Raw genomic sequence first — 14996 nt, forward strand, 5'->3', positions numbered from 1 at the left:
ATCAATTTCAATTACTGGCAGGTACGATCCAGTCCAGTGGCGAGAGCAAAGCATACAACGTGAGCAACCCAGTACTGAATTCTGTTTTCTTGCGAGTTACTTTGCTGTGTAGCTGTTGCAGTTCATGTAAAAATGCCGTGTCAGGTGCTAAAGTGTAGTCTGGTGTAAATTAAAGCAATGTTTTTGCAGTCCAGTAGAGGCTCAGGCTGCGAAAACATTCTTTTCACTTGCAGGGGTGTGTGTAATTACAAAGGCCACAAACAAGGGACAGGGCCAGTGCTCACCACGGTGCTAATTTCAAGTAATCCCATCTGTTTACACACGGCCCGCGTCCTTCAACGTCCTGCGCAACTGTCTGGTGACACGCCTCTCCAACGTACCCGTTCCACCATCTCCCCAGGGAAACACCGGGTGGGATAAACATTGTTTTCCCTCTTACGAAAGACTGAAATTAGAAACATAGAAAACCTACAGCACAATACAGGCCCTTTGGCCCACAGTGCTGTGCTGAACATGTACTTGCTTTAGTAATTACCTAGGGCTACCCATAGCCCTCTATTTTTCTACTTCTCTTTAATATTGCAACTGAACTCATATCTGGCACTTCTGCTGGCAGCTTTTTTCCACATCCTCACCATCCTCTGAGTGAAGAAGTTCCCCATCATATTCCCCTTAAACATTTCACCTTTCACCCTTAACCCATGGCCTCTAGTTCTAGTCCCGCACAACCCCAGTGGAAAACGCCTGCCTGCATTTAGCCTATCAGAATAGGGTTTATTATCACCGAAATTGCTGGCAGGTTAATGCTGTTATGAAAACATATTGTTTAATAAGCTACTTTGTGAGATCAGGGAAAATGCTGAGGTGAGGTGGTTTAAAATCATGCAATATCACGACATATGCCAGTGATTAAACCTGGTTCTGAACTGAACCCGGATAATCTACCGTCCAGTGTCTGAAATCCCATCGTCTTAGCCGTCGTCTCGCTGGGCGATGTTGCCTGTTTAACCTGCTTGGTTATACGGCTCAGCAACATCTTAAAGATAGATGAATTAAAATTGTGTAGGGGTAATAATATTTCCGTACTGCCAGGGAGCAGTCATAGCATGCGGCTGGTGAAACGAGGGGGATAATTTCACTCGCCCTCAGTATTGGACTGATTCCACAACCTATGGACTCACTTTCAAGGACTCTTCAACTTCCATAGGTACTGCCTGACCTCCTGAGTTCTTCCAGCATTTTGTCACGGTCTCGATGTCTATTACGTCCCCTCACCGGTCGGAGCGTTGAGGACAAGAGTTGGGAAGTTGTATAAAACTCTGGTCAGGCGTCACTTGGAGTGTGGTGTGCACAGTTCTGGTCAGGAGGCTGCAGAAGGGGTTCACCAGGATGCCGCCTGGTTTAGAGGGCGTGAGCGATAAGTTGGGGTCGGGCAGACTTGGGCTATTTTCTCTGGAGCAACAGAGGTTGAGAGGAGATCTTGTAGAGGTTGGTAAGATTACGAGATGGAGTCGACAGCATCTTTCTTTCGACACCAGTCATTGAAAGTGGGCATGCAGGTACAGCAGGCGGTGAAAAAGGCGAATGGTATGCTGGCATTCGTAGCAAGAGGATTCGAGTACAGGAGCAGGGAGGTACTATTGCAGTTGTACGAGGCCTTGGTGAGACCACACCTGGAGTATTGTGTGCAGTTTTGGTCCCCTAATCTGAGGAAAGACATTCTTGCCATAGAGGGAGTACAAAGAAGGTTCACCAGATTGATTCCTGGGATGGCAGGACTTTCATATGAAGAAAGACTGGATGAACTGGGCTTGTACTCGTTGGAATTTAGAAGATTGAGGGGGGATCTGATTGAAACGTATAAGATCCTAAAGGGATTGGACAGGCTAGATGCAGGAAGATTGTTCCCGATGTTGGGGAAGTCCAGAACAAGGGGTCACAGTTTGAGGATAGAGGGGAAGCCTTTTAGGACCGAGATTAGGAAAAACTTCTTCACACGGAGAGTGGTGAATCTGTGGAATTCTCTGCCACAGGAAACAGTTGAGGCCAGTTCATTGGCTGTATTTAAGAGGGAGTTAGATATGGCCCTTGTGGCTAAAGGGATCGGGGGTATGGAGGGAAGGCTGGTACAGGGTTCTGAGTTGGATGATCAGCCATGGTCATAATAAATGGCGGTGCAGGCTCGAAGGGCTGAATGGCCTACACCTGCACCTATTTTCTATGTTTCTCCCTTGCCCAGTGCCTGAGGGAGAGGGAAGAAGCTTTGAAGAGACCTTAAGAGGCAGGTTTTTATACAGAGAGAGTGGTGGTGGCCTACCGTGATGGTGGAGGCAGTTACGGTAGTGGTGTCTGAGGGGCTTTTGGAAAGACCTGAATATTCAGGAAGCGGAGCGATGACCATCACTTGCTGGCAGCAGGGTTGAGTTTAATTTGGCGTCGTGTCAAGCTCAGATGACATGGGCCGAAGGTCCTCTTCCTGTGCTGTGATGCGGAGGGAAGTTGTGTTGCAGCCTGCCATTGTGTGAATGAAGTCACCAGAGAGAAGTACTGGTAGCTGTGAAGCAGCCTCTGTAGTCAACAAAACAAGGCTCGGCAGACGTCGTATGGAGACCCTTTCAGTTGCCCGTGCCCAACTCTACACAACTTTTTATACGCTAAAGATCAGAGAAAATTCATGGCGATTCCAACAAATCCATATTTATGATGTTGCCTTGAACTACACGTAACAGTTTAAAATGTCTGGATCTTCCCACCATCACACCTAAAATGTGTTAATTACTGTTGTAGCAGGGTGTGGATTGGGTTCGTGCATATGTAGACTATCGGTTAAGTGCCTGTTTCCTGCTCCGTCTGGTCTGCATTTTAAATTTAATCTTCATTGCATATCCCAATCTGACTGCTGGTGGCCAAAGTCAGTTAACTTCATTGCTGCATGTGATTAAAAACCTAAAAAATCACTCTAATGCAGTCCTGCTGAAGGGTCTTGGCCCAAAACGTCGACTGTTGACTCTTTTCCACAGATGCTGCCTGGCCTGCTGAGTTCCTCCAGCATTTTGTGTGTGTGTGTGTGTTGCTCCTACACAGTCGATCATATCTAGCCCCTTGTAATGGTGTACACCTTAAATCGTTAGGAAAATGAACTTGTATTACAGCTTTGTATAATAAACAGAAATTAAAATCCTAAATTTCTTATTCTGCTCACCGGCAAAATATACCACAGTTTAATGTTACACCGCCAATTAAAGTGTTACTGCTGGTATATTGTATCAAAGATTAAAATGCAACCTGACATCACAACCTGAAAATGTCGAATAGCTGTGAAATGATATTTAAAAAAAACTACCACAGAGCTTGAGTCTTATCTCATTTGGCAGTCTGATTGAATGTGCTACATTTGGTGGATGTAGCTGTGCAAGCATGTCGCCGGATCTCATCTGTCACTTCTGTTGAGTGGTGAAACGTAGCCACAGTAGTTCAGTGGTCTCAGGTTGACGAGTCCTGACGAAGGGTCTTGGCCTGAAACGTCGACTGTACCTCTTCCTAGAGATGCTGCCTGGCCTGCTGCGTTCACCAGCAACTTTGATGTGTGTTGCTTGAATTTCCAGCATCTGCAGATTTCCTCATGTTTGTGTTTTTAAGTTCAGTACCGTGTCTGGCCCGGAAAATGCCTTTTGTCTGGAGCAATCTGGACTGTCGAGAACTTTTACCACCTTCTGCAGCACAATACTGAGGTGCGGGGGGGTGGGGGGGATATTGGCAGCTGGGCGGCTGATAGGATTTAAAGTTCAGAGTACTTCTACAACCCTGAGATACTTTTTCTTGCAGGCATACTCAATAAATCTGTAATAGACTAATAGCCGTAACAGAATTACTGAAAGGCTGCACTGAGCTGGGTACTCAACCGGAGTGCAAAAGGCAACGAGCTGGGCAGATACAGAAAAGAAAGAAATAATAATAAAAAATGGGCAATAAGTAAATATCAAGAGCATGAGATGTAGGTTGTGGCCTCGGGAGAGTGCATGCTGGTGCGTTTGGGGAAGTTAAACCAGGCCAGGGCTCTACACTGTTGTGTTAGAGCTACAGCCTGCCGGCCCTACAAACCACGGCAACCCACCTATTTAACCCGAGCTTAATCACAACAATGCTGAGACACTAGTCGGGCTGCACTTGGAGCGTTGTCGAGTTCTGGGCCCCGTATCTCATGAAGGATGTGTTGTCATTGGAGGGGTAGATGGTGCTGAGGAAGCAATGCAATTGCAACTGAACTTCGACAGATTAGAAGAATGGGCAAAAAAATGGCACATGGACTCCAGTGTTGGGAAATGTGCAGTCATGCATTTTGGTAAAAGCAACAATAGTGCAGGCTGTTATTTAAATGGGAATAAAAGTTCAAACATCAGAGGTGCAGAGGGACTTGGGAATCCTCGTGTAAGGCACCCAGGAGGTTAATTTACAGGTTGAGTCGGTAAAGAAGGCAAATGCAATGTTGGCATTTATATCAAGGGGAATAGAATATAAAAAGCAAGGAGATAATGCTGAGGCTTTGTAAGACACTAGTCGGGCCGCACTTGGAGTATTACCAACAGCTTTGGGTCCCATATCTCAGAAGGGATGTGTTGTCATTGGAGAGAGTCCAGAGGAGGTTCATGGGGATGATTCTGGGAATGAAGGGGTTAACACATGGTGAGCATTTGGCAGCTTTGGGCCTGAACTTGTTGGAATTTAGAAGAATACGAGGGTGGTTTCTCATTGAAACCCACCGAATGTTGAAAGGACCGGATAGGGTGGGTGTGGGGAGGATGTTTCCTGTGGCGGGGGTATCCAGAACTAGAGGGCACAGCCTCAAAATTGAGGGGTGACCCTTTAGAACAGAGGTAAGGAGGAATTTTTTAGCCAGAGATTAGTGAGTCTGAAGAAGGCTCTGTCACAGACTGCGGTGGAGGCCAAGTCCCTGGATGTATTTAAAGTGGAAGTTGATCATTTCCTGATCGGTCAAGGGGAATAGGGTGAGACGGCGGGTGTATGGGGTTGAGTGAGAGCTGGGATCAGCCATGTTGAAATGGCAGAGCAGACTCGATGGGCTGAATGGCCTGATTCTGCTCTATGTCTTCTGGCCTTCATCACAGGGCAATTTGCAATGACCAACTAACCTACTAGCCAGGCCGTTCTTTAGAGTGTGGGAGGAAACCAGACCACCCAGAGGAAACCCGCGCTCTCACGGAGGAGCGACGTGGAGACCCAGGGGGTAGAGGTAGGTCGCTGCCCCGAAAGTGACAGCACAGGCGGACAGGGGCGGTGAAGGAGTCTGGTGTTCAGGGCGCCGAGTACGGTACGGCTGTATGAGCCCTCGCGGAGAGTGTTGCGTACAGTTCTGGTCTCCCAGCGACAGGAAGGATATGATTAAACTGGAAAGCGAGCAGCAAGGATGTTGACACAGGGAAGCTGCGGCTGCTGGAATGCAGCAACGCACGGTCTGCCCCGGGCACTCAGCAGGCTGAACAGTATCTGCAGAGGGCAAGGAATCCTCTGGCCCCCTGCAGGTGCTGCTCGACCCGCCGACCCTCCATCCCTCCAGCAGACTGTGTGTCAATCCACTAGAGGGCTTGGCTCACGAGGAGAGGCTGGGGTTGGGCTGGGATGTTCCCTGGAGCTAAGGAGGCTGAGGGATCACGTGCTGGAGGTGTGGGCCAGTGTGTGTAAGGGTTGGAGGTGGTGGGGGTAGATTGCCCACACACAGTGAGCTTACGAGGAGGCAGGAATGCAACAGCGTCGATGCCACGGGTTAGCAGGCCAGAGAGGCGACCCGAGCCCCACCCTCGTTGGCGCACATTACAGAGACGCTTGCTTGTCGTTCTCTAATCCGTCCCCTCCCTTTCTGACTTTTTCCCCAGAGGGGACCAAGCCCAGTGCCTGAGACGCTCGAATGCTCTGTAGCTGAGCTCCTATACCGGAAGAAAATTGTGGCTGGGGCGTTATCCATTAACACTGAGATCATCACCCTCTGCGCCTCACCCCAACCCCACCCCGACAGGTAGCGGGTGAGGTCTCAGTGCCACTCCCAGGATCGAGCCTGGTAAATCACTGGCACGGCGTCATACAGCGGCGAGGGATTCCACAGGCCTGGGCTACGTGACGGTGGGAGAAATATTGCTTAGAAATGGTATTTGTGGTGACTTTAAATCAGAAGGTAGTAAAATTGTTGGGTGGGGCAGGACGAGGAGAGGGCCTGCAGCTTTTAAACTAAAGTATTATCCTGTCCTTGGTTGTCTGTTGTGTCCAACGAGGACAGGGGGGACTTTTTAAAGTTCCACTCTCTCGGCCTCGTAAGTCGAGGTCCAGTGACATGAGTAGCTGTCGCAAACTGGGCTCATCCTTGCTCGCAGTGGATGGCAGTGACGTCTGTGTCTGGTTGTGCCCTTCGCTCTCCACAAACCGCTGCAGAATCGCCTTCCTCGCTGTCGGATCTCCACTGCCGCTGACTTCAGAGTCAGGATCTGCTTTAATATCATCGTGAAACTTGCTAACTTTACGGCAGCAGTACAATGAAATATTGGATAAATATAGAGAAAAAGAACTGGGTTCCAGTAACAGACCAGAGAAAATCTGCAGGATGCTGGAAATCCGAGCAACACACTCAAAAAGCTGGAGGAACTCAGCAGGCCAGGCAGCATCTATGGAAAGGAGTACTAATGCTGAGTTCCTCCAGCAATTTGTGTGTGCTGCTTGAGTTACGTTAATTATATATGTCCGTACAATAGTAAATGTAAAATAGGTAGTGGAAGAACAGAAATAATACGTACTTTTTAAAAAGTGAGGTGTTGTGCATGAGTTCAACGTTCATTTAGAAATCGGATGGCAGAAGGGATGAAACTGTTCCCGAATTGCTGTGTGCGCGCCTTCAGGCTTCTGTATAGTCGGGGAATTAAGGGCTATGGGGAAGAGGCAGGTAGGTGGAGATGAGTCCATGGCCAGATCAGCCATGATCTTACTGAATGGCAGAGCAGGCTCGATGGGCCAGATGGCCGACTCCTATTCCTATTTATGTTCTGTACCTCCTTCCTGACGGTAACAATGAGAAGAGGGCACGTCCTGGGTGGTGGGGGTCCTTAATGACGAACACCGCCTTCCTGAGACACCGCTCCCTGGCGATGTCCTGGACACTGCGGAGGCCGGGACCCATGATGGAGCTGACTAATTTTATAACTTTCTACAACTTATTTTGATCCTGTGCATTACCCCTCTCTCCCCCAATACCAGACGGTGATGCAGCCTGTCAGAACGCCCTCCACGGTACATCAGTAGAAGTTTTCCGAGTGTTTTAATTGACAAACTGAATCTCCTCAAACTCCTAATGAAGTATAGCCACTGTTACGTACCCCGTAACTGGGTTGCCAAACCAGCAGAAATGGACCACTTGGTTGGAGTCTGGTTTAACAGAAGCTAATAAAGTTTTATTAAAGAAATAAGTAACACAGTACTCTAATCGTAAGGATATAAATGCAACAGGTTACCAATGATAAAACACACATGTACACAGAACTAGGGTAATAGGAATCAACCAAGCTCTATCGCAGTCTAGGGGTAAAATGATCAGTCTCAAGTGACGCTGAGTTCAGTTCAGCTTAGTACAGTTCGCAGTAATCGCTGTTGTGCCGTTGGGGGGAGAGAGAGAGATAGAGATATTCAAATCTGATTCAGCAGACCTTTGATGTTCTTCACAGTTAGCTCTCGGGTGGAGCCTTTTTAATGTCTTCTGTGGTCACCGACTGTGACCCCTCCGCTCCGGATACGACCGTTCTTCCGTGGTGAACCCGGCACCCAGGCAAGGGCAGACACACACACCAGGTTCCCGCCGATCGTACCCTTTCACCCTGTGCGTCTATGGTTGGTTCCCTCGAACCAGACCTCCAACTCCCACCAACTTGTGGGGGCACACCACTCTTCCAGGGTCTCGTTATCTCGTGATCTCGTGGTGTGTGTCGTGCCTTAGCGAACCTGTTCCTTATATCCCCCTACTGGGGTATCACCTGTCCATCAAACTTCAAACAGTTCAGGTTCAAAGCAACTGGTCTGTCAATATTCTGAAATGTGTTTCTTTCTCGTTAATCTCTCTCTTCTCTCTTATTAGCATTTTGAATGTTTCTCCATTGTCTCCCTTATCTCTCTCATCAGCATCAATCTTCTGATAACTTGCTTTCTCGTCACACCACATCAATGTGTTGGGACCAGGTTAGATCCTCAGAGATGTTGACACCCAGGAAGTTGAAATTGCGCACTCCCTCCCGCTCTGATCCCTCTGTGAGGACTGGACACGCTAGGGCAGGCATGCCCCTATCCCAGTGAGGTATGAGGCCCGCAGAATGCCCTCACCTGGTTCAGCCCGGCTGCCGAAACAGCTAATTTCACGAAGTGCTGTACATCGGTGATAGTAAACCTGATCCTGACTCTGAAGTTACTAATCTGATTTGTCACACGTAGATGTGGAAAAGGTATTTGAACCGTGCAACTGGTAAAACTGGTCTGAAGTTGCAATGGAGAGCCTGCTGGCCTCTTCCTTCCCCGGAACCCCTTCTGCCTTCTCCTGTTGAAGTCTGCATTGAGAAGTGCATGAAAACTGTGAAGGGGGGCAAATAAGGGTGGGTGGTGGGGCGGTTCCCTCCTTGGGGCTTCCCTCTCGCTCCCGGGATACTGAAAATCTGCTCTCTCCTTTTGTCTCCCGCCTCCCGGCCAACAGGAAGAAGAGAAAGCAGAGCAGAGAGTCAGCCGGAGGACCCGCCACTCCGAGAGAGGCCGTCTCCCCAATGTAGACGCGGAGTCTCTCCCTGGGACGGCCCGGAAACGGACAGACGACGAAGGACAGACACAGATCGAGTTGAAAGGAAGGATTATTCCCACCCAGCCGTCGGACTTCACCCCCGTCCGTCCAGGATAGTCGGACCTGCGGAGGGGATCGGCACAGCGGTTCGGACACTGCCTTTATTTCCCGCGGCGGCAAGGGGGTGAGGGGCCTGGCGGGGGCCCCTAGAGTCCCGTAGGAGGCACTCGTTTGGCACTGAGCTCGGGAGCCTGCACCCGTTGCCCTCCGAGAGGGGATCCCCTTCCCCACCCCCCCCACCCCTGCTTGATGGATGTTGGCTGATTGGTCTTGATCCTACTGCTTTCCGGAGGAACACAGGCAAAGCTAATCGACAAAGAGGACAGAGGTGGGGGGGTGGCGCGGGGGAGCAGAGTGACGCTGTCTTTACCCCACTCCACTGAGGCATCCCGCCTGGAACCAGGATCTCCGCGTGCGGACCGCCGACAGCATTCATCAAGTGGTATTAAAACCCCTTTTACTCTCGAGAGCCCTCGCCTCTCCACCGGATCCCTGCTTTCTTCATCCCACGTTCCCCCCACCTCCCGGTTCCTTTCCCAAAACAAAATTCCTCCCTTTGCTCATTTCAGTTAACTCATCCCCACCCTCCTGCCCAAAGCTCTCTGCCACCTCTGCAGATCCTGGTCCGGATCTGAGAGCCACTACTGTAAATAGCCTGTGTAGTAATTTGCACTTCGATTCCTCCTGGCCAGTAAATCGTTGAGCCCCACTCAGACCCCGCAGACTGCTGTTAATCACCTCAGGTTTAACGGTTTTAACTACACCCTATCCTGGACAGCTGAGCCAAGGTCTGTTATACAAGTTCTCCCCCGACACCACTCTTTCTCCCTCCCTCCCTCCCAGTTCTCTCTCCCACCTATCGAAACGGAACAGGTTCCTGCCCAGCACCGGGAAGGGTTCAGCGAGGAGGCGGCAGGTATCTGTCTCGGGGACTTGCATCTCCTCCTCTCTCCGCCCCCGCCTTTTGAGGCCTTGACGCCACGCCCCTCCCCACCCATCACCCCTCCCCTCGCACACAGGAGCGACTCTCTCCCCTCCCTCCCTTCCCTTCCCCCTCCTTCCCCACCTGCACTGTGACCCTGCTATGCTGCTGAGGGAGTCCGGAGCCAGAGCAATATGCCATCGGGAACAGAGGGGAGCTTCAAACCCAGCAAGTACATCCCGGTGTCAGCCGCCGCCACCTTCCTCGTGGGCTCCACGTCTCTCTTCTTCGTCTTCCCGTGAGTACAGACTGGTTCTTCCTCCTGGTTTGGTTGTCGAGGTGGGGCGGGGAGAGAGGGTTAGCAGTGTCGTGCTGTGGAGTGGCTCGTCGGCACCGGGACAGGCGCCTCAGCCCACGGTGTCGAGGCGAGCTACTCTCAGTGGCCAGCCGCGCCTGCTGGTCAGTGCACGTATCTGATCGGCCAATCATGTGGCAGCAACTCAGTGCAGAAAAGCACGCAGGCACGGGCAGGAGGCTCAGACTCAGACCAAACATCAGAATGGGGACTTTGTGACTTTGTTCCGTGGGACGATCGTTGGTGCATCTCAGAAACTGCTGGTCCCCTGGGATTTTCACATGCGCGACAGACTGAAGAAACCAAAACATCCATCGAGCAGCAGTTCTGTGGGCGAAAGCGCCTTGTTAGTGAGGGAGGTCAGAGGGGAATGGTTCCAGCCAACAGGAAGGCAACAGTAACTCAGCTAACCACGCGTTACAACAGTGGTGCGCTGAAGGGCTTCTCTGGAAGCACAGCGATAACGTCAGTGATATCGACGGGCCACAGCTGCAGAAGACCACAAGCATTAGGTACAGAGTGGCCACTGCGTGTGCCTAAACCTCCTACTGCAGCAGTCTCCTACGCGGCCCGTTGTCCTCCGTTTTCTTTCGCCGGTCTCTGCGCCCATGTAGGACACGTGCGAGCCCAGATTAAGGAAGAGTGAGAGTGAGCTGGGGGAGGGGTTGGAGCATGAAGGATTAATGAGCATGAAACAGCCCCTTCAGCCCAGGACGTGCCGCCGCCCAACTAATCTCATTCCTGCTGCCGGCACAGTGTCCAGTCCCCTCCATTCTCCACACCTCAGAGCACCTCGAGTGTATCAGCTTTTTCACTACCGTCCCCTGGTAGTACTCCCAATAAAACTCGGCTCGTCAACTCAATCCCCTGACTAATGCGGACCAACACACCACACGTCCTCCTAACCACCCTGTCAACCTGTGCGGCAGCGCTGGACGTGGACCCCAAGATCCCTCTCTTCCTCCACACCGATAAGAATCCAGCCATTAACCCTTCGAAGGTGAATCACTTCACGCTTTTCTGGATTGAACTCCGTCTGCGAGTCTTGTAAATGTCCCTCGTGCATCCTCGACACTACCCACTCTTTGTTTGAAGAGAAAAAACCTGCCTCTGACGTCTTCCCCTCACCTGGTAAAAGATGTTTTCTGACGTGGGTCGTTGCTGCTTTGGGTCCTCTCTGTCTTTGCTTTTCACAATCTCATCCCAAGTCTGCATGTCAGTACTGCGAAGTAATACAGAAAGCAGAATGAGGTGTTGCAGCTAGAGGGAAAGAGCAGTGCAGAAAGGCTTTCAGGTGGGGTAGGTCACGCCGCCACCCTAGCGTAGGAGGGGACCAGTCAGTAGTCGTACAACAGAGAGCGTTTACGAGGACGCTACCGGGGGGTCATAAGGAGAAGTTAGGACTTCATTCCCTGGACTGTGGGAGAATGAGAGCAGATACAAAATTGTGAGGAGTACAGATGGGGTAAATTCAAGCAGGCTTTTCCCGCTCAGCAGCACACACAAGGTGCTGGAGGAACTCAGCAGGTTAGGCAGCGTCTATGGAAATGAAGCCTGCTTGACTCCTGCTGTGGGGTGCAGAGAGCAGAACAGTTGATGTTTTGGGGCGAGAGCCTTCGTCGGTTCCGGGAAGGAAGGGGGAAGACCCATTTTGGGCAGAGATACTTTTCCAGGACTGGGAAGGAAGGGGAATGAGTCGTTTTGGGCAGAGACTCTTCAGGACTGGGAAGGAAGCGGGGAAACATTTCCAATGATGTTGAGTGAGAAGAGTGGGTTACGGGTGAAAGGTTGAAATGTTTAAGGGAGGTGCTCTTCATTCGGAAGTTGGTGACAGTGTGGATGGGAGGGGTAGTGAGGACATTGGTCTGGGAGCAGGTCGATGGGACTGAGCGCACTAACAGTTTGGCATGGACTAGATGGGCGGAGTGCCAGTTGTTGGGGTGCAGTGCTCTTTAAGACTCGATTTCAGCGAGGTCGACGCGCCCCTGGAGCCCGTTTTCAGGATTTTGTACCCTCTGCCTGACGGGAGAGGGCAGAAGTAAGGAAGAGCGGTCCTCGATGAAGTTGGCTGCTTCCTCTGGAACACAGGGACCGGGTCAGGGATTCAGTGCGGAATATCAGAAAATGACCTACATCGTGATATCTGTTTTGTGGCAAGGCATAACAACTACGACAAGTTACAATGAATGTGATCAACCGTGAGGTCGTGCTCGTGGGTTGATGGACTGCGGGGAAAGACCTCTTCCTGAATGGCTGAGTGTGAGTCTTCGGGCTCCGTGCCTCCTCCCCGATGGAGGATGACCACAGTTCCCCTGCTCCCGGCAGAGGCTGAGCTCCTCCTGCAGCTTGCAGCGGTGACGGAGAAAGCAAGGGCCGTCGGCAGAGAGATTGGCAGATGAAGAGGCCGCCCTTTGGGCAGACGGGAGGGAGGTGGCGCGTGTGCTAATGTGCAGCCTGTTGGTTCTTTGGCAGATGTAGGAGGTCGCGGAGACCGGCGGGATGGGAGGAGTGGGCAGCGAACAGGCACGTGGAGGATATAAGCAAGTTACACATATAAAGGTTGAGGGGAACACGGAGACGGGGAGAGAGGGAAGGGAGGGGCTGATGGTGATGAAGATGGAGAGGGGTGTAGGGGAAGGAGGAGATGACGGGGAGGGAGAGGGTTGACAGAGACAAGGAGGGGATGACAGAGGGAGAGGTGTAGGGGAGGGAGGAGGTGGGTGAGGGATCTATGTGTGGTAAAACTCCTGGTGTGATATTCAGTACCAGGAACCGTGCACAGGAAAAGTCCCAGTGTGACATACTGAAACCAGGAGCCTGCTTGGCTCCTGTTCTGGGGTGCAGAGAGCAGAACAGTTCCTGGTGTTAAAAAACGATACAGTGCTTGGTAGCTCCAGCTTATCATCTTGTCTTCTCAGTGTGAAGCAGACATCTGCCCAACACCTCATAAGTCCAGCACTACCCTGCTCTCAGCAGTGGAGTGCAGACAAAGGAGGAACAAAATGCTCGATTCCCACTATTCGTCCTCCTGTTGGCTGTCCTTGCTGTTGTTTTGAGCTCATCGAGTTCAGCACTGAACTCCTCAGGAAACAGCAAGCTTTCCATTCTGATCTGGTGCCTGCATCACTTGTTAAAGCGATGGGTGTAGACTGGGATAGGTCTCTCTGAGGATTTTGCCCTCACTTTATCCCCAGTTCTAGACACGGTGTGGAGCTCCCTCTACATCACCCCCACAGTGTCCCCCCCCACTTTATCCCCAGTGTGGGCACCGAGCGCTCCCGGGACACGGGTCAGACACGGTGTGGAGCTCCCTCTACATCACCCCCACAGAGTGTCACCCCCACTTTATCCCCAGTGTGGGCACCGAGCGCTCCCGGGACACGGGTCAGACACGGTGTGGAGCTCCCTCTACATCACCCCCAGAGTGTCACCCCCACTTTATCCCCAGTGTGGGCACCGAGCGCTCCCGGGACACGGGTCAGACACGGTGTGGAGCTCCCTCTACATCACCCCCCCAGTGTGTCCCCCCACTTTATCCCCAGTGTGGGCACCGAGCGCTCCCGGGACACGGGTCAGACACGATGTGGAGCTCCCTCTACATCACCCCCACGGTGTGTCGCCCCACTTTATCCCCAGTGTGGGCACCGAGCGCTCCCGGGACACGGGTCAGACACGGTGTGGAGCTCCCTCTACATCACCCCCACAGTGTGTCCCCCCCACTTTATCCCCAGTGTGGGCACCGAGCGCTCCCGGTACACGGGTCAGACACAGTGTGGAGCTCCCTCTGCCTCTGTTCCTGTATTCATGTATTAATGCACTGCTGTTAATTGTTCCCCATGGTGTGTCAGTGAGGGTTGGGATCTAATGCCCCCTCCGTCCCAAAGCGGTGAGGTGGCAACTGAGAGATTGTGCCACTGTACAGTTAGGGAACATCTCTCTCCCTCTACGTGTAGTCAGCCTGCTGATTTATCCCGGGTCTCCCGATTAGTCTCACAGATGCTGTCCTACTTCTTTGGATTTACTCACACCCGCAGCTGCCAGGGAACAGATTACGGGCTGCTAATCCCTCACTCACAGCCCAGAGTGAGGGCGGGAAGAGGGACAGAGCAAGGGGTGAAAGGAAAGAACATTCAGTGAGGAGACACACCTGTGGCGTTGGACAGTCCCACAGCGATGGGTGTAGCAGGCAGGGGTGAGCAGGTAGTGTGATGGTCTGGTCCCCCGTCCCTCACTGGGTCAACATCCCTACCCCCACCCCGTTCTCTCCCTCCTCTCTCTCTAAGTTGTGAGGTGGAATGTGGCTGGGTGTGTCTTGCTGGCACAGGGCAGGCCCGGAAAATGTTCTCTACAGAGCACCCTTCCTGCTTTGCTGGAGTGGAAGCTGTGACGCTGTGACACTCCCCTTGTCCTGTTCGCCAACTGGTCTGCGCCTCCCCTGTCCCCTTGCCTTGTTCCCCAGCCTGGTCTAACCCCCCTCGTTCTTTGTTATGAAACAACAATCATGGAGTGTCAATCGAGTGGCCTTTCATGCCAGCGCGTCCACGTCGACCGTGTTTCCCAACATTTCCACTCTGATTGTCTACCCTGCGCAACGTCCCGCTGAACCCCTCCTGCACCCTCTGCAAAGCCTCCCCACCCTTGCTGTCGCCGTACACAATGCTCCCAGTGCGGCCTGACCAGACTTTTGTACAACTGCAAGGTGTCTTCTCGACTCTTGTACTCACTCCCTGGACCAATAGAGGCACCTAGCCTGTCTGAATTAGTCTTAGTGTTGTGAGCCTGTCTGTTTGTACCATCGTCGAGGCCGGTCATTTTCTTCTCGATGTCAGGTATTCGCAGACTAT

At 51.9% G+C, this 14996-nt stretch overlaps 1 protein-coding gene across 2 annotated transcripts in view; it reads left to right on the forward strand.

Moving 5' to 3' along the window:
- LOC140193831 (palmitoyltransferase ZDHHC5-like) overlaps positions 1-14996 on the forward strand; it is a 44084-nt gene that overhangs the window by 9103 nt on the left and 19985 nt on the right. For both annotated transcript variants that reach the window (XM_072250984.1, XM_072250985.1), the window contains exon 2: positions 8735-10095. In XM_072250984.1, coding sequence (XP_072107085.1) covers positions 9992-10095 — 104 coding nt within the window. In that variant the 5' untranslated portion in view covers positions 8735-9991. The remainder of the gene's footprint in view (positions 1-8734; positions 10096-14996) is intronic.

The sequence above is a fragment of the Mobula birostris genome, unplaced genomic scaffold (assembly GCF_030028105.1).
Source record: "Mobula birostris isolate sMobBir1 unplaced genomic scaffold, sMobBir1.hap1 scaffold_892, whole genome shotgun sequence".
Classification (NCBI taxonomy): Eukaryota; Metazoa; Chordata; class Chondrichthyes; order Myliobatiformes; family Myliobatidae; genus Mobula; species Mobula birostris.